This window comes from Anomaloglossus baeobatrachus, chromosome 6, assembly GCF_048569485.1.
Source record: "Anomaloglossus baeobatrachus isolate aAnoBae1 chromosome 6, aAnoBae1.hap1, whole genome shotgun sequence".
In the NCBI taxonomy this organism is placed as follows: domain Eukaryota; kingdom Metazoa; phylum Chordata; class Amphibia; order Anura; family Aromobatidae; genus Anomaloglossus; species Anomaloglossus baeobatrachus.
Window position 1 is genome coordinate 70,318,080 of NC_134358.1, and position 18,725 is coordinate 70,336,804.

The 18,725-nt window shown below is 50.5% G+C and overlaps 1 protein-coding gene across 1 annotated transcript in view; it reads left to right on the forward strand.

Moving 5' to 3' along the window:
• The window catches only part of SLC25A32 (solute carrier family 25 member 32), a 32,557-nt gene extending 14,052 nt beyond the window's left edge, over positions 1 to 18,505 (forward strand). The window contains exons 3-7 of the mRNA XM_075353025.1: positions 5,932 to 6,017; positions 15,146 to 15,306; positions 15,390 to 15,503; positions 16,434 to 16,579; positions 18,039 to 18,505. Of these exons, the coding sequence (XP_075209140.1) occupies positions 5,932 to 6,017; positions 15,146 to 15,306; positions 15,390 to 15,503; positions 16,434 to 16,579; positions 18,039 to 18,174 (643 nt within the window). The 3' untranslated portion in view covers positions 18,175 to 18,505. The remainder of the gene's footprint in view (positions 1 to 5,931; positions 6,018 to 15,145; positions 15,307 to 15,389; positions 15,504 to 16,433; positions 16,580 to 18,038) is intronic.
• The last annotated feature ends 220 nt before the right edge of the window (positions 18,506 to 18,725 follow it).

Consider the following 18,725-nt stretch of genomic DNA (forward strand, 5'->3'; position numbering starts at 1 on the left):
CCTTTTGAGCCTCTTAGAGAGGTTTCTTTGTATCGTCTTTCTCAGAAAGTGGCCTTTCTAGTTGCCATAACGTCTCTCAGGAGAGTCTCTGATTTGGCTGCGCTCTCCTCGGAGTCACCTTTTTTAGTTTTTCACCAGGACAAGGTGGTTCTCCGTCCGACTCCGGACTTTCTTCCTAAGGTGGTCTCTCCCTTCCACCTTAACCAGGACATTACTTTACCTTCCTTCTGTCCGGCCCCTGTTCATCGCTTTGAAAAAGCGCTGCATACTCTAGATCTGGTGCGTGCTCTCCGGATTTATGTGTCTCGCACCGCTGCACTTAGGCGGTGCACCTCTCTTTTTGTGCTAACCACAGGGCGGCGCAAGGGTCTCCCTGCTTCTAAGCCGACCTTGGCCCGTTGGATTAGATCGACCATTTCGGACGCCTACCAGAGTACTCAGGTGCCTCCCCCGCCGGGGATCAAAGCACACTCGACCAGAGCTGTCGGTGCCTCTTGGGCTTTTAGGCACCAGGCTACGGCTCAACAAGTCTGTCAGGCTGCCACTTGGACTAGCCTGCATACCTTCTCGAAGCACTACCAAGTGCATGCTCATGCTTCGGCAAATGCGAGCTTGGGCAGACGCATCCTTCAGGCGGCTGTCGTCCACTTGTGAAGTTAGGCTCCGCCTACTTCTTAGTTTTTTTGTTTATTTCCCACCCAGGGACTGCTTTGGAATGTCCCATGGTCTGGGTCTCCCAAAGGAACGATAAAGAAAAAGAGAATTTTGTTTACTTACCGTAAATTCTTTTTCTTATAGTTACTTATTGGGAGACCCAGCATCCTCCCTGTTGCCCGTTGGCAATTTTCTTGTTCCGTGTGTTATCACCGGCTGTTGTCAAGACAGAGTCTCCAGTTGTTCCGGCTCTTGCTCTGTTCTACTTGTGGGTGGCTATTCTCCTTCAGCTTTTGCACTAAACTGGCTGGGACTGGCTCACCAGGGGGTGTATAGGCTCAGAGGGAGGAGCTACACTTTTAAGTGTAGTACTTTGTGTGTCCTCCGGAGGCAGAAGCTAAACACCCATGGTCTGGGTCTCCCAATACGGAACTATAAGAAAAAGAATTTACGGTAAGTAAACAAAATTCTCTTTTTTTTGATGTAGGCTTCATTAAAAATGTTGCATCATTCAGCCTCTATATGTTCTCTGTTGTCTATTGCTGGTTGCAGGATGAGTTAGGGGTGCTTCACACACAGCGAGATCGCTGCTGAGATCGCTGCTGAGTCACGGTTTTGGTGACGCAGCAGTGACCTTATTAGCGATCTCGCTGTGTGTGACACTGAGCAGCGATCTGGCTCCTGCTGTGAGATCGCTGCTCGTTACACACAGCCCTGGTTCGTTTTTTTATTATTGCTCTCCCGCTGTGACGCACAGATCGCTGTGTGCGACAGCGAGAGAGCGATGAAATGAAGCGAGCAGAGAGCAGGAGCCGGCATCTGGCAGCTGCGGTAAGCTGTAACCAAGGTAAACATCGGGTAACCAAGGTGGTTACCCGATATTTACCTTCGTTACCAGCCTCCGCCGCTCTCACGCTGCCAGTGCCGGCTCCCTGCTCTCTGCACATGTAGCTGCAGTACACATCGGGTAATTAACCCGATGTGTACTGTAGCTAGGAAAGCAGGGAGCAAGCGCTAAGCGGTTTGCGCGGCTTCCTGCTGTCTGCACATGTAGCGACGTTATGATCGCTGCTGCGTCGCTGTGTTTGACAGCTAAGCAGCGATCATAACAGCGACATACAAGGTCGCTGTTGCGTCACAGAAAATGGTGACGTAACAGCGACGTCGTTGTCGCTGTCGCTATGTGTGAACCCAGCCTTAGCTGAGGCTCAATCTGATCGGTAGTTTGTAATTCTTTTATCTGCCCTTTACTGAACTCCACACAGCTAATTTATGACCACATCAAGGGTCAGTTTTTCTTTGTTGTGGCCCGTTGTTATCAGCTGCTAAGCCTCTGTTCACACATCTTGTAGTCACTTCTTTTTTAGGCTCAAGGTACCATCACACTAAAGGCCACGCCTCACTTAAGGTGGCTTTACACACTGCAACATCGCAAACGACATCGCTGTAACGTCACCGGTTTTGTGACGTTACAGCGACCTCCCCAGCGACATTGCAGTGTGTGAAACCTATCAGCGACCCGGCCCCTGCTGTGAAGTTGTGATCGCTACAAATCGTTCAGGACCATTCCTAGGTCCTTTGTTTCCCGCTGTGCAGCATGATCGCTAGAAAGTTTCAGTGTGTAAAGGGGACTTTACAGCGACTTCCCTTTCAAATAGCAGCTTTACAACGTCCCCAACAACCAGCTAGGTCGCTCTGCAGGTCCGGATCGCTGTTGCGTCGTTGGCCAGGTTTGCCTGTTTGACAGCTCACCAGAGACTTTGTAGCGATCCCGGCCAGGTTGGGATCGCTGGTGGGGTCGCTAGAAAGTTTCAGTGTGTAAACCCAGCTTAAGCAACATCGCTGCTAAGGAACAACTTTTGTGACGTAGCAGCGATGTTGCTAGCGATGTTGCTGTGTGTGACATCCAGCAACAACCTGGCCCCTGCTGTGAGGTCGCTGGTTGTTGCAGAATGTCCTGGACCATTTTTTAGTTGTTGCTCTCCCGCTGTGAAGCACACATCAATGTGTGTGACAGCGACAGAGCAACAACTGAATGTGCAGTGAGCAGGAGCCGGCTTCTGCGGCCGCTGGTAACCAATGTAAACAGCGGGTAACCAAGAAGCCCTTACCTTGGTTACCCGATATTTACCTTCGTTACCAGCGTCCGCCGCTCTCAGCTGTCAGTGCTGGCTCCCTGCACACATAGCCAGACTACACATCGGGTAATTAACCCGATGTGTACTGTGGCTAGGAGTGCAGGTAACAGGGAGCCGGCAGTGTGAGAGCGTCGGGCACTGGTAACGAAGGTAAATATCGGGTAACCAAGGGAAGGGCTTCTTGGTTACTCGATGTTTACCGTGGTTACCAGCGTCCGCAGAAGCCGGCTCCTGCTGCCTGCACACGTAGCAGAGTATACATCGGGTAATTAACCCGATGTGTACTCTGGCTAGGTGTGCAGGGAGCCAGCGCTAAGCGGTGTGCGCTGGTAACCAAGGTAAATATCGGGTTGGTTACCCGATATTTACCTTAGTTACCAAGCGCAGCATCGCTTCCACGTGGCGCTGGGGGCTGGTCACTGGTCGCTGGTGAGATCTACCTGTGTGACAGCTCACCAGCAACCCGTGTAGCGACGCTCCAGCGATCCCTGCCAGGTCAGGTTGCTGGTGGGATCACTGGAGCGTCGCTTAGTGTGACATCTCACCAACGACCTCCTAGCAACTTACCAGCGATCCCTATCAGGTAGTATCGTTGTTGGGATCGCTGGTAAGTTGTTTAGTGTGACTGGGCCTTAAGCGACGCTCCAGCGATCCCACCAGCAACCTGACCTGGCAGGGATCTCTGGAGCGTCGCTACACGGGTTGCTGGTGAGCTGTCACACAGGCAGATCTCACCAGTGACCAGCCCCCAGCCAGCAGCGACGCGTGGAAGCGATGCTGCGCTTGGTAACTAAGGTAAATATCGGGTAACCAACCCGATATTTACCTTGGTTACCAGCAGACACCGCTTAGCGCTGGCTCCCTGCACTCCTAGCCAGAGTACACATCGGGTTAATTACCCGATGTGTAGTCTGGCTATGTGTGCAAGGAGCCGGTACTGACAGCGTGAGAGCGGCGGACGCTGGTAACGAAGGTAAATATCGGGTAACGAAGGAAAGGGCTTCTTGGTTACCCGATGTTTACATTGGTTACCAGCCTCCGCAGAAGCCGGCTCCTGCTGCCTGCACATTCAGTTGTTGCTGTCTCGCTGTCACACACAGGGATCTGTGCTTCACAGCGGGAGAGCAACAACTAAAAAATGGCCCAGGACATTCAGCAACAACCGGCTACCTCACAGCAGGGGCCAGGTCATTGCTGGATGTCACACACAGCAACATCGCTAGCAACGTCGTGCCTCAGCAGTGATGTTGCTAGCGATGTTGCTTAGTGTGACGGTACCTTCAGTGTTCGAACAGACAAAGAAATAAAGTGCTCCAGTACAGTTATCACTAATGGATGTTCTCTACCTCTCGTAATATACTTAACAGTCGCCGTCTTCTGCTGTTCTCGGCACTGCTCTGATCGTCTCCTGCTAGTTGTGACCTGCCGGATCGCTCCAGTATTTGCCAGGTCACTTCTCAATGCAAGTCTATGGAAGCCGGAACAAGGCTCTCATAGACTTACAGTGAGACCTTGTGACTATTCGCTCTGACTTCTGGGCAGACAGATGCTGACAAGATGGTGGCGCGGGACTGGAGTGGCTGCGCTCAGAAAATGGCAGAGAAAAACCGAAGTGGCCACGAGAAGAGCGGAAGACGGCGGCTTGTATCTTACTAGAGGCAGGGAACTTTCATTAGTGATACCACTCAGGCGGTGTAATAAATATAAAAGAAAACTCTTGGTGGTTTAAAAAGTTACCAACTCTTTGTCAGAAGCAGCTCACTGATAGATTCCTAGTTAGCTCATTCAGCAGTTAGCAGTGTGCGCAGAAACAAACAGCTGTAAAAGCCGAATGGTGCAATATTCCTAGTGAAACACATGTGCAAAGGTTTTTTAGTCCAAAATTCATACTTTGAAGTAAAAAAAAAAAAAAAAGGCCCCAAAAGTTGTCCATGTGGTTTATGTAAATGTCCACAGCTGGTGATGACCCTCATGTCTGCCCGTCCGGATCTCACAGGAGCTGTTGCCCATCTTTCTAAGGCTCGAAGGAGTCTGATGTAGTGGAGGAGAGGGGTCCTCGTGCATGAAGCCCCGAGTACAGTCACATTGGTCGCATTGATTGGCAGCTGCTTATCTTCCATCTCTTATGGGGAGAACATCGGTCCTCTGGTCATAAGTACCCATTGCTAGCTGTAACCACCGCTCCACCGTGGGATATAGGGGTCGCAACCTCTGTAAATTGTATAGAAGGGGCCACATCGCTCACTGGAGCACGTCAGCCAAGCACTGAGCTGTACATGAGATTCGTATTAACTGATTTGTTGGTTCCTGTATGGTGACAATGGGGCCGCTGCACAGGTGTCAGTGATGTTCAGTAGTGGGACGCAAGTATTAAATGATCGGAGTCTCCCTGATCTTAGGGGTACTTCTCACATAGCGAGATCGCTGCTGAGTCATGGTTTTTGTGACGCAGCAGTGACCTCATTAGCGATCTCGCTGTGTGTGACACTGAGCAGCAATCTGGACCCTGCTGTGAGATCGCTGATCGTTACACACAGTGCTGGTTCATTTTTTGTACGTTGCTCTCCTGTTGTGAAGCACACATCGCTGTGTTTTGCAGCGAGAGAGCAACAACTGAATGTGCAGGGAGTCGGCGTCTGACAGCCTCCGGTAAGCTGTAACCAAGGTAAATATCAGGTAACCAAGCAAAGCCCTTTGCTTGGTTACCCGTTATTTACCTTGGTTACTAGCGTCCGCCGCTCTCAGGCTGTCAGTGCCGGCTCCCTGCACAAGTAGCCGAGTACACATCAGGTAAATAAGCAAAGCGGTTTGCTTATTAACCCGTTGTGTACTCTGGCTAGGAGGGCAGGGAGCCAGCGCTAAGCGGTGTGCGCTGGTAACCAAGGTAAATATCGGGTAACCAAGCTCTTGGTTACCCGATATTTACCTTAGTTACCAAGCGCAGCATCGCTTCCACGCGTCGCTGCTGGCTGGGTGCTGGTCACTTGTGAGATCTGCCTGATTGTCAGCTCACCAGCGACCATGTAGTGACACACCAGCGATCCTGACCAGGTCAGATCGGTGGTGGGATTGCTGGAGTGTCGCTGAAGTGTGACAGTACCCTTACTATATTCCAATTATGTCTTTATCTGTCTACCAGTTATAATGCAATCAAGGCCTACAAAAAGGAAGGGAGAGAGGAAAACCTGACGGCCACCGAGCACCTACTGTCCGCTGCCGGGGCTGGTAAGTAACCACTTTTCTATTAACTGGTGAAACCAGATCCAAATGTCCGACATTCACAGACTGAGTCGTGAGCCACATGCCACATACAGTGGAACCTTGGATTAAGAGTAACTTAGTTTGAGAGCGTTTTGCAAGACAAGCAAAGCTTTTTACAAATGTGTAACTTAGTTTAAGAGCAATAATTTGCAAGAAGAGCAAATTCCCACCATACACACTTCTGGTTCTGTCCTTTCACCGCGCTCTGACCCGCTCTGGAGGTAACCTTCTGTCCATATGTACAGTTTACTGTATACAGTATACCATTGCACAGTACAGTATACAGTCATGGCCAAAAGTTTTGAGAATGCTACAAATATTAATTTCTTTGTCGCTCCATTGGGAGACCCAGACAATTGGGTGTATAGCTTCTGCCTCCGGAGGCCACACAAAGTATTACACTTTAAAAAGTGTAACCCCTCCCCTCTGCTATACACCCTCCCGTGCATCACGGGCTCCTCAGTTTTATGCTTTGTGTGGAAGGAGGCACACATTCACGCAAGCTCCACGTTTTAGTCAGCAGCAGCTGCTGACTATATTGGATGGAAGAAAAGAGGGCCCATAACAGGGCCCCCAGCATGCTCCCTTCTCACCCCACTCTGAGTCGGCGGTGCTGTTAAGGTTGAGGTACCCATTGCGGGTACAAAGGCTGGAGCCACATGCTGTTTTCCTTCCCCATCCCTTAGGGGCTCTGGGGAAGTGGGATCCTATCCGGTCATCCAGACACTGGGACCGGTCTCCCTCCGCAACCCCTGGGGGAATCTGCCGGACAGGAGACGGAGTATCGTCAGGGACATGGCCCTGCATCCACAGGTACTCTGTGTCCCCGTTGGGACGGCGCATAAAGCACCTTGGGCCCAGACGCTGCAGCGACTGCGGCGTGGGTATGGGTCCGGGACTACCGCGCCGACCGTGCACTGCCGGCCGGCCGCGGTTTTAACTTTAGTCCCCGGCTTTTGCGGCCTAGTATGGGATTCTCCCGCCCCCAGGCCTGCCAGTCAGGGAAAAGGGCGGGACGGTCGGTATGATGCCGACAGTGAGGGCTGGAGTACACTGAGCTGTCCTCCGCCCCCCTCACTACTCACGCTGGGGCACCAGATTCCCGCACTTTTTGTGACTACGCCCACGCCTCCCTCATCCTCAGAGAACGCCGTCAGCCATGTTTTCAGCAACTTCTGGCTGCAGCTGAGGGAGACCCGGGGCAGGGAATCTGGTGGCCACAAGCCACATCCGCAGCCCCTGGGAGAATCTGCCGGACAGGAGACGGAGTATCGTCAGGGACATGGCCCTGCATCTACAGGTACTCTGTGTCCCCGTTGGGACGGTGCATGAAGCACCTTGGCCTCAGACGCAGCTGCGACTGCGGTGTGGATTTTTTGTCTGGGACTACCGCGCCGACCGTGCCGGTTTGCCGGCCGCGGTTTTTACTTTAGTCCCCGGCTTTTGCGGCCTAGTGTGTTAAACTCCCGCCCCTGAGCCTGCCAGTCAGGGAGAAAGGCGGGACGGTCGGTATGATGCCGACAGTGAGGGCTGGAGCGCACCTCGCTGTCCTCCGCCCCCCCTCACTGATCACTATAGGCCACCAGATTCCCGCACTTTTGTGACTACAGGGACAGAGCCCTGCATCATAAGGTACTCTGTGTCCCCTGAGGGACGGTGCATGCAGCATCTGTGTTACAAACGCCGCAGCGGTTGCTGACTGGTTTGTGAGACTGGGACTACCGCGCCGACCGCGCCATGTTTGCCGGCCGCGTTTTTAAATTTAGTCCCCGGCTCTTACGGCCTAGTGCCATATACTCCCGTTCTCGGGCCTGCCAGTCAGGGGTAACGACGGGACGGCCGACTGGACGTCGGCAGGGAGGGCTGGAGCATACGTTGGTATCCTCCTTCCCCCTCACTGAGCACTGGGGGGCACCAGTTTTTCAGGTGCTGTCCCCCCCTTGGTGCCGCAGTGTATATATATATATATATATATATATATATATATATATATATATATATGTTTATTTATATGGTATATGATCTCATTGTTCGGCAGCATTATTTGCTTTTGGCTGTATACCCTCACAGATTACTCTGCGGACGACATGCTGTTGTCTGCTCTTAAAGAGTAAGGGTGCCAAGGCACTGGCTTATTTTACAACCGGTACCTCTTGTGCGGCTATATTACAGGCACTGCACAGATGACAGCGACAGAGTTTGCATGATGGAATCAGCAAATCTCTGAATAGCTTTCACATTCCAGGGCTCAGTCTATGGACAGAGGGTCTGCTAAGATACTGGAAGCCTTGCAGTCCAGACCGATAACACAGGGCCAGGGAGCTGTGAGTTCATCGCTCCCGGGTCCCTCTGGGTCGGTACAACATCCTGGGGTAACACCCAGATCCCACGGTGAGAACTCCGTCACGGACCGCGGCCTATGATAGGCTAAGCGGGCCCGCTGGGAACCTTCCCCGAATTCATCAGGAGTGCGTGTTTTCGATCACTCTAACTCCAGAGGGGCCGTCCAGTAGCACAGAACTTGACGGACAAGCGCTTACTAAGCGCCTTATTGACACGCGTTACCCTTTTCCCCCCTGACGTGCTTAAGGGTTGGGCTCAGTGTCACAGGGTGGATCCTCCAGTCTCTAGGCTGGCGGCTAGATCCGTAGTATTAGGGGCAGATATCCATCTCTCACGAATGCCACTGACAGGCAAATAACGCTTATGATGAAATCCATCTATGAAGCCATAGTCGCATCTTTTGTTCCAGCCTTCGCAGCCGTGAGGGCACTCCAAGCTATCTCAGCTTCTCTGGCTGAGATTATTTCGGTTGCACATACATCTGCCACGCAGGTTGTGTCCTTCACTTCTCAGGCGTAGGTTTTTTCGTTCTACGCCATGAACGCCGTTCCTGGACTCTGCGAGCCGTACAGCGGTAGCATCAACCAATTCAGTGGCAGTCTGCAGGGCCATGTGGCTACGTGAATGGAAGGCAGGCTCTGCTTCCAAGAAGTTCTTAACCGGTTTGCCATTTTCTGGCGACCGTTTGTTTGGCGAGCAATTGGATGAAGTTACTAGACAGTCTCGTCCTTGCCCCAGTCCAAGACCGATGGGTGAGAGACATTCTGTCTCACGGTTACAGGATACAGCTCTGCTCTCGTCCTCAGACTCGTTTCTTCAGAACATCTCCGCCCCCCGAGTGAGCCGATGCACTTTTTCAGGCGGTGAACACTCTGAAGCCTCGATGTCACAAGGAGACTTCCTAGCATCAATTGACATCAAGGATGCTTATCTCCATGTGCCGATCGCACCCGAGCTTCAACGCTTTCTGCGTTTCGCCATCAGGGATGAACACCTTCAGTTCGTGGCACTGCCATTCGGCCTGGCGACAGCCCCACGGGTCTTCACCAAGGTCATGGCAGCAGTGGTGGCGGTCCTACAGGGCCACTCGGTGATCACTTACCTAGACGATCCTCTAGTCAAGACACCCTCCTGGGTGGCATGTCAACACAACCTGACCATTGCTCTGGAGACTCTCCAGGGGTTCGGGTGGATCATCAAAATTCCAAGGTCAAAACTGACACCGACCCAATCACTGACTTATCTCGGGATGGAGTATTATACTCTCTCAGCGATAGTGAAGCTTCCGCTGCATAGTCAGCGTTCACTACAGACAGGGGTGCAATCTCTCCTTCGGGCCCAGTCACCCCTTGAGGCGCCTCATGCACTGTCCCAGGAAGATGGTGGCAGCAAGGGAGGCAGTTCCCTTGCGCAGTTTCGTCTGCGTCCGATTCTATCGGACACCGCAAATGGGACAGGAGGTCGACGTCCCTAGACAAGAACGTCTCTCTTTCCCTTGCAGCAAAACCTCTCTTCAGTGGTGTCTTCTTTCCACTTCCTGGGCGAAGGAAAAATCCTTCCAGCCCCCAGCCGGGGCTGGGGTCACGACAGACGCGAGTCTGTCAGGGTGGGGAACGGTCTTCCTCCACCACTCGGCTCAGGGAACCTGGACTCCGACAGAGTCCTCCCCTCGGTTCAATGTTCTGGAGATAAGGGCAGTGGATCTAGCCCTAAGGGTGTTCCAGCGGTAGCTGGACGGCAGGCAGATCCGAATTCAGTCGGACAACGCCAAGGCAGTTGCGTACATCAACCACCAGGGCGGCACACGCAGTCATCAAGCCTTCCGAGCAGTTCGGCGGATTCGGCTGTGGGCGGAAGCCACAGCCTCCAACATCTCCGCAGTTCACATCCCGGGCGTAGAAAACTGGGAAGCAGATTTTTCTCAGTCGCCAGGGCATGGACACAGGGGAATGGTCTTCACCCGCACGTGTTTCTAGAGATCTGTTGCCGTTGGGGAACGCCGGACGTCGATCTAATGGCGTCTCAGCACTACAACAAAGTCCCGGCGCTCATGGCTCGGTCCAAGGATCACAGAGCTCTGGCGGCAGACGCGCTAGTTCACGACTGGTCGCAGTTTCGACTGCCTTATGTATTTCCTCCTCTGGCACTACTGCCCAGAGTGTTACGCAAGATCAGGTCAGACTGTCGCCGCGCCATCCTCGTTGCTCCAGACTGGCCGAGGTGATCGTGGTACCCGGATCTGTGGCACCTCACGGTGGGTCAACCGTGGACTCTCCCAGACCGACCAGACTTGCTGCCTTAAGGGCCATATTTCCTTCTGAATTCTACGGCTCTAATCCTCACTGTGTGGTGGCTCCTAGCGTCATCAGGGATATCTCCAGATGTCATTGCCACCATGAGACAGGCCAGGAAACCAACGTCCGCCAAGATCTATCACAGGACTTGGAGGATCTTCTTATCCTGGTGCTCTGATCAGGGTTTTACTCCCTGGCCGTTTGCCTTGCCCACTTTCTTTCGCAAAGGGTGGCCTTCGTAGTGGCAGTCACATCACTCAGAAGAGTATCTCAGCTGGCAGCGCTGTCATGCAAAGCCCCCTTCCTGGTGTTTCACCAGGATAGGGTGGTTCTACGTCCGGTCCCGGACTTTCTCCCTAAGGTATCCCCGTTTCGTCTTACCCTCTTTGGGTCCGCATCCAGTTCACCAATGTGAAAAGGATTTGCATTTATTAGATCTGGTGAGAGCACTCCGGCTCTACATTTCTCGCACGGCGCCCCTGCGCCGGTCTGATGCGCTCTTGTCCTTATCGCGGACCAGAGTAAGGGATTTCAAGTTTTCAAGTCAACCTTGGCTCGGTGAATCAAGGAACCGATTCTTGAAGCCTACCGTTCTTTTGGGCTTCCGATTCCTGCAGGGCTGAAGGCCCATTCTACCAGAGCCGTCGGTGTCCTGGGCATTGCGACACCAGGCTACGGCTCGGCAGGTGTGTCAGGCGGCTACATGGTCGAGTCTGCACACTTTCACGAAACACTATCAGGTGCATGCCGATGATTCGGCAGATACCAGCCTAGGTAGGCGAGTCCTTCAGGCGGCAGTTGCCCACCTGTAAGAGGGGGCCGTTTTTCGGCTCTTTTTATCGAGGTATTCTTTTACCCACCCAGGGACTGCTCTTGGACATCCCAATTGTCTGGGTCTCCCAATGGAGCGACAAAGAAGAAGGGAATTTTGTTTACTTACCGTAAATTCCTTTTCTTCTAGCTCCTATTGGGAGACCCAGCACCCGCCCCTGTTCCCTTCGGGCTGTTGTTCTTTTGTGTACACATGTTGTTCATGTTCAATTGTTCTTTTGGTTCATGGTTTCAGTTCTCCGAACATCCTTCGGATTGAATTTACCTTAGACCAATTTATAAGTTTCCTCCTTCCTGCTTTTGCACCAAACTGAGGAGCCCGTGATGCACGGGAGGGTGTATAGCAGAGGGGAGGGGTTACACTTTTTAAAGTGTAATACTTTGTGTGGCCTCCGGAGGCAGAAGCTATACACCCAATTGTCTGGGTCTCCCAATAGGAGCTAGAAGAAAAGGAATTTACGGTAAGTAAACAAAATTCCCTTCTTTTACAAAGTTTACTGCTTAAGTTTTTCTAATGGCAATTTGCATATACTCCAGAATGTCATAAAGAGTGATCAGCTTAACAGCAATTACTTGCAAAGTCAATATTGGCTAAGAAAATGAACTTTAACCCCCAAAACACATTTCAACATCATTGCATTCCTGCCTTAAAAGGAGCAGCTAACATAGTTTTAGTGATTGTTCCATTAACACAGGTGTGGGTGTTGATGAGGACAGGGCTGGCGATCAATCAGTCATGATTAAGAAAGAATGACACCACTGGACACTTTAAAAGGAGGCTGGTGCTTGGTATCATTGTTTCTCTTCAGTTAACCATGGTTATCTCTAAAGAAACACGTGCAGCCATCATTGCTTTGCACAAAAATGGCCTAACAGGGAAGAGTATCGCAGCTACAAAGATTGCACCTCAGTCAACAATCTATCGCATCATCAAGAACTTCAAGGAGAGAGCTTCCATTGTTGCCAAAAAGGCTCCAGGGCGCCCAAGAAGGACCAGCAAACGCCAGGACCGTGTCTTAAAACTGTTTCAGCTGCGGGATGGGACTACCAGCAGTGCCGAGCTAGCTCAGCAATGGCAGCAGGCTGGTGTGAGTGCTTCTGCACGCACTGTGAGGCGGAGATTGCTTGAGCAAGGCCTGGTTTCAAGGAGGGCAGCAAAGAAGCCACTTCTCTCCAGAAAAAACATCAGGGACCGACTGATATTCTGTAAAAGGTACAGGGAGTGGACTGCTGAGGACTGGGGTAAAGTCATTTTCTCAGATGAATCCCCTTTTCGATTGTTTGGGACATCTGGAAAACAGCTTATTAGGAGAAGAAGAGGTGAGCGCTACCACCAGTCTTGTCTCATGCCAACTGTTAAGCATCCTGAAACGATTCATGTGTGGGGTTGCTTCTCAGCCAAGGGAATCGCACCACTCACAGTCTTGCCTAAAAACACAGCCATGAATAAAGAATGGTACCAGAATGTCCTCCAAGAGCAACTTCTCCCAACTGTCCAAAAGCAGTTTGGCGCCCAACAATGCCTTTTCCAGCATGATGGAGCACCTTGCCATAAAGCAAAGGTGATCACTAAATGGCTCATGGAACAAAACATAGAGATTTTGGGTCCATGGCCTGGAAACTACCCAGATCTTAATCCCATTGAGAACTTGTGGGCAATCATCAAGAGACGGGTGGACAAACAAAAACCAACAAATTCTGGCAAAATGCAAGCATTGCTTATGCAAGAATGGACAGCTATCAGTCAGGATTTGGTCCAGAAGTTGATTGAGAACATACCAGGGAGATTTGCAGAGGTCCTGAAGAAGAAGGGTCAACACTGCAAATATTGACTTGCTGCATTAACTCATTCTAACTGTCAATATAACCTTTTGGTCCTCATCATATGATTGCAATTATATTTCTGAATGTGATGTAAACATCAGACAAACACAATTAAAAACCAGAGGGCAACAGATCGTGTGAAAATATAATTTTGGTGTCATTCTCAAAACTTTTGGCCATGACTGTATACTATATAGCTTTTCTATCAATTTGCATTTGTGGATACAGTATTCTACTTTCTTATTGATACTCAGTACAGCTCATTGCTTATACTGTGCCTTTCACACACGTAACAATTTTATTGTACAATAAAGTGCAGTGCAGTTTAATTTGTTCTATATGCTTTTACTGCACAGTATTTTGTAGTAGTGTACTGTAATAATTTTATATGAATACAGTGCATTATATTGTATTACTGTAATAAGTTTGTATAAATACAGTAAATATTTTTGTGTTGTGGAACGAATTGTCTGTTTCAGTTATTTCCTATGGGAAAATTTGCTTTGATATAAGTAACTTGGTTTAAGAGCACACGCCTGGAACCAATTATGCTCGTAATCCAAGGTTCCACTGTATATCATCTTTGTAGCCATGTATAAGGCTGCTGAGTTTGGGTCCGAGACCCTAGCACATTGACCATGAATATCGAACATACTGGGTATAACTGGCTATAGATCTAGCATGCGTTAAAGCCAATCAGTAGGGATCAGACAGCGGCTCCTCCAGCAGCTCAAGGAGGTGGCAAATGGCCAACCTCTATTACTTACTCTGGATCAGTGAGTAACAGATGTCTTGCACCCACAGCCTTTATAGGGCAATGCACTCTGTTCCCATGTATTGAGCGATCAAGGCACTGACTATAACAGCAGCACTGGTAGTTATAAGCTATCCAGGGGGTAAGTGATAATCGTTTCTGGCTGGAGAATTCCTTTTTGTTTGTGTGACACTTAGAGCCGATACCTTTTAGTGGGGTCTCTGTCTAGTGCGAGCATGTGGGCAGCCATCTCTTCCACCCTTTCCTTGGGTTCTTACCATTGTCCTTACTATATGTTACCCCAATTTTGTTACTTGCATCAAATAATTAAGCCTGACACACTCATGCGAGCCTAATAGCGACAACTTGGAGACATGGAGTAGATGCCTATAGCAGCCACATCACTGGGAGGTGCCGTCACATATTGATCTTAGGGGGTGGGTCCAGACTGTGACTGCGGCCTGTCCCCAGAATAAAGTAACTGCTCTGCTGCTTCAGCTGTGTCCTCATTATGGTATTTCCCTGCAGAGCAGCACTCCCCACTACCCTTCATTCTCTAGATAAGAGGGGGTCCCAGCAGTTGGACCCTGTGACGTAAATATACCTGCCCTATTTGTAGGAGCGATGCGCTCCCCAATATTGTAGATCTTCCACAGGAGCCTTAAAGTCTGAGATTCTTGTTTGAAGATTTGTTGAATCATGCAATTTCCCGCCCCCCCATCTTAGCTGAATTACCTTTTCAGCAGGGGGCTTTCTCTGGCTGGAGCGTCTTCTTTAGTCTTAATTGGATTCTGTCACCTGGCCATTTGGTGACTTGTGGCAGAGCATGATGTGTGTTAATGGAAGTGACAGCTGGCTGACCTGTAAGGATGTCATAATCCTCACAATATACCTCCAAAATATTCCTCACAGACCCCCAGAGATTTTAAGTGATGTCATATCTTAGCAATGTGCCATCATTACTTCACTACCATATTTATTCTGATAAGATTTTTGTTGATCTTTATTTCCACCTTCATTTCTCCCATAATTTCCTTTAATTGCAGGCGCTTTAACCCTTTCTTTTACTAACCCAATTTGGGTTACAAAGACTCGTCTCGTTCTTCAGTACGATGCTGGCACTGATCCATCAAGACGACAATATAAAGGGATGTTCCACGCTTTGGCGAAAATTTATAGGCAAGAAGGTATTCCCGGACTGTACAAGGTAATCGCTGTCCCCGCAACGTCCTAGAATCAGCGCAGAAGGCCGGCTTCTTCATTACTGACCATCACGTCTTGTATTTGTAGGGGTTTGTACCAGGCCTGCTGGGAACATCACACGGTGCCCTCCAGTTTATGGCCTATGAGCAACTGAAGATGGATTATAATAAGTATTTAAATCGGCCAAGTGACACGAAACTGGTAATAGCCTGCAGCTCTTTATATAGGACGGGCTCAGTATCTATGTATATTTCTAAATATCATGCCCGAGACTGCAAGGATGTGATTTGCATACATGCGGTCACATGCCGACTAGACATGCACACCCCCAACAAGCATTATGTGATTTGCACAGGTCCGGCCACATTCTAACAAGACTATCCGACCTCGCTCAATATGAGTGTTGAACGAGGCCAGGTAGTTCTGTTGGAATGTGGTCGGACGTGTGCAAATCAGATCACATAATGATCATTGGGGCCATGCATGTCTAGTCAACATGTGACCGCATGACAGCAAATCACATAAATTAAGTCCTATGACTGCCCACCCTTGGTGCTGGCACCGTAGAATCCTTACAGTAGATTGACTGCAGACTTATAGCCGAAGGCTGGACAATCCCTTTAAAAGTTTTTATGCACATAGTATAAAAAAATAAAACAGGCAGATAGTTTCTAACTACCTGCCTCTTCTGCCCAGTGCTGATCTCTGCCAACACTGTGCGGTCACAGTTGGTTCCAGCCTGAGATTTAGATTTTCTGCTGACATCACGTCTCTTCCGCTCTGCTCTGTTGATGTGGTGTAATGTCATCCTGATTGACAGCCAGCTCCCTACAGTCATGCTGCGGGGAGTCAGCTGGTAATTAGCAGGGTGATGGTAGTTACACCCTGTCTACAGAGCAGCTCGGAAGAGGAAGAGCTGTCCTTTTGACATGGAGCAGCTGAATCTCCTGCAGATTTGGTCAGTGACCTCTCTGTGCCGGCAGTGATCGGTGCCGGGCACAGCAGGCAGGTTTGTTAGCAACTACCTTCCTTTTTGTTTTCAAGCCCATAGTAAAAAAAAAAAAAAAAAAAAGAAAAAATAGTTCTGGACATCCTCTTTAAATCTCATCCATCTGTTTGATCCTTTTCCAGAACACCTTGGAATACATCACAATGGCTGCATTGTCGAAGATATTTGCTGTCGCAGCTACTTACCCCTATCAAGTGGTGCGCGCTCGCTTACAGGATCAGCATAACCAGTACTCAGGAGTAATAGATGTTATCAGCAGGACGTGGAGGTAAGTTGGTGCGAGTAGTTTGCTGAGATGTTGAAGTGAAGCTTTAGGTCAGAGCTTCTCCTGATCTTGAGACTTGAGCGCTTCAGCCTCTTCTCACCAGTGCAAACCATCATGCTGCTGCAAAAGATGCTACAGCTGCACAGTGCTGTAATAGGCAGCTGGGAACATCATTGATCAGAGGCAAAACTGTGATGGGGTCATGAGACAACGGCCCTTTCATCCTCAAAGGGGTTAATAGGTGACAACTTATAGACCAGTGGAGTCTGATCACTGGGATCTGCAGCGATCGTCAGAACAGGGCACTTTTATCTCCATTAGAATGGTTGACCGCCACTCCCATTCGTTCCATATTGGGGCGCTGAACATTTTTCCGCCGCTCCATAGACAATGAATGGAGCGGCGGTCTGGCATACACACTGATACTCTATTCTGATGGGAATTAACGTTTCCTGTCTTGAATAAAAATTCCGTGTCCTGCCGATGTCCCCACAGTCAGGCCCCCTTCCTGTCCCAGCAGTCAGGCCCCTTCCCTGTCCCAGCAGTCAGGCCCCCTCCCTGTCCCAGCAGTCAGGCCCCCTCCCTGTCCCAGCAGTCAGGCCCCCTCCCTGTCCCAGCAGTCAGGCCCCTTCCCTGTCCCAGCAGTCAGGCCCCTTCCCTGTCCCAGCAGTCAGGCCCCTTCCCTGTCCCAGCAGTCAGGCCCCTTCCCTGTCCCAGCAGTCAGGCCCCTTCCCTGTCCCAGCAGTCAGGCCCCTTCCCTGTCCCAGCAGTCAGGCCCCTTCCCTGTCCCAGCAGTCAGGCCCCTTCCCTGTCCCAGCAGTCAGGCCCCTTCCCTGTCCCAGCAGTCAGGCCCCTTCCCTGTCCCAGCAGTCAGGCCCCCTCCCTGTCCCAGCAGTCAGGCCCCTTCCCTGTCCCAGCAGTCAGGCCCCTTCCCTGTCCCAGCAGTCAGGCCCCTTCCCTGTCCCAGCAGTCAGGCCCCTTCCCTGTCCCAGCAGTCAGGCCCCCTCCCTGTCCCAGCAGTCAGGCCCCCTCCCTGTCCCAGCAGTCAGGCCCCCTCCCTGTCCCAGCAGTCAGGCCCCCTCCCTGTCCTTGCAGTCAGGCCCCCTCCCTGTCCCAGCAGTCAGGCCCCCTCCCTGTCCCAGCAGTCAGGCCCCCTCCCTGTCCCAGCAGTCAGGCCCCCTCCCTGTCCCAGCAGTCAGGCCCCCTCCCTGTCCCAGCAGTCAGGCCCCCTCCCTGTCCCAGCAGTCAGTCAGGCCCCCTCCCTATCCCAGCAGTCAGTCAGGCCCCCTCCCTGTCCCAGCAGTCAGTCAGGCCCCCTCCCTATCCCAGCAGTCAGGCCCCCACCAATCATTGTTGTCACCTATCCTGTCAATATGTGATAACTTTTGTCCACTGGACAACCCCGTTAAAGTTCCCAAAGGTGAGACCATCCATTTACATTTCTGTCTCTTCTCTCCAAAAGGAAAGAAGGTGTCCACGGCTTCTACAAGGGAATCGTCCCCAACATAATCCGAGTGACCCCCGCCTGCTGCATCACCTTCGTAGTTTATGAGAACGTCTCTCACTTCCTGCTAGGACTAAGGAAACCCAAAGAATAAGGAGAGAAGTTCCTGGTGGGCTGCATAGAGGAACGCTGGAGAGCCACCAGTCCGCGAGGACAATGGAGACTGTGCCAAGATGGCAATCGCTGCCTGTACTTTCCAGGGGTTGGAGGTGGTGCCCATACGAGAGCAGATTTATGTCTTATTTATTTTATTTTTTATATTTTACGCTTCGTGATTGAGACGTCTGTTCTCACGTGTTACAATCCGGCCATCGGCTGCTATATTTTTATACAATTCTGGTCTGTCTTTATCACCTTGGAAGATAATACAGTCCAGACGTTCTGTCATAGAAATGAATGTAACAAATTAAAAAAATATATATAAATTGTAGTTAAACGTGATTCCTTTAATCTGGCATCTGATAATCCAGAAAGAACAGATGAGATCCGATTTTAAATTTGATTTGGAAATTGGCATTGACATTTATGGTTTTCTACCTTTAAGTTTGGTCACACAGGGCAGATACACCAAAAAGTTTCCACTTTGGTAAAAAAAAAAAATCCACAGCGTGTCACAGTAGGGAAAAAAAAATCTAATAACTGACA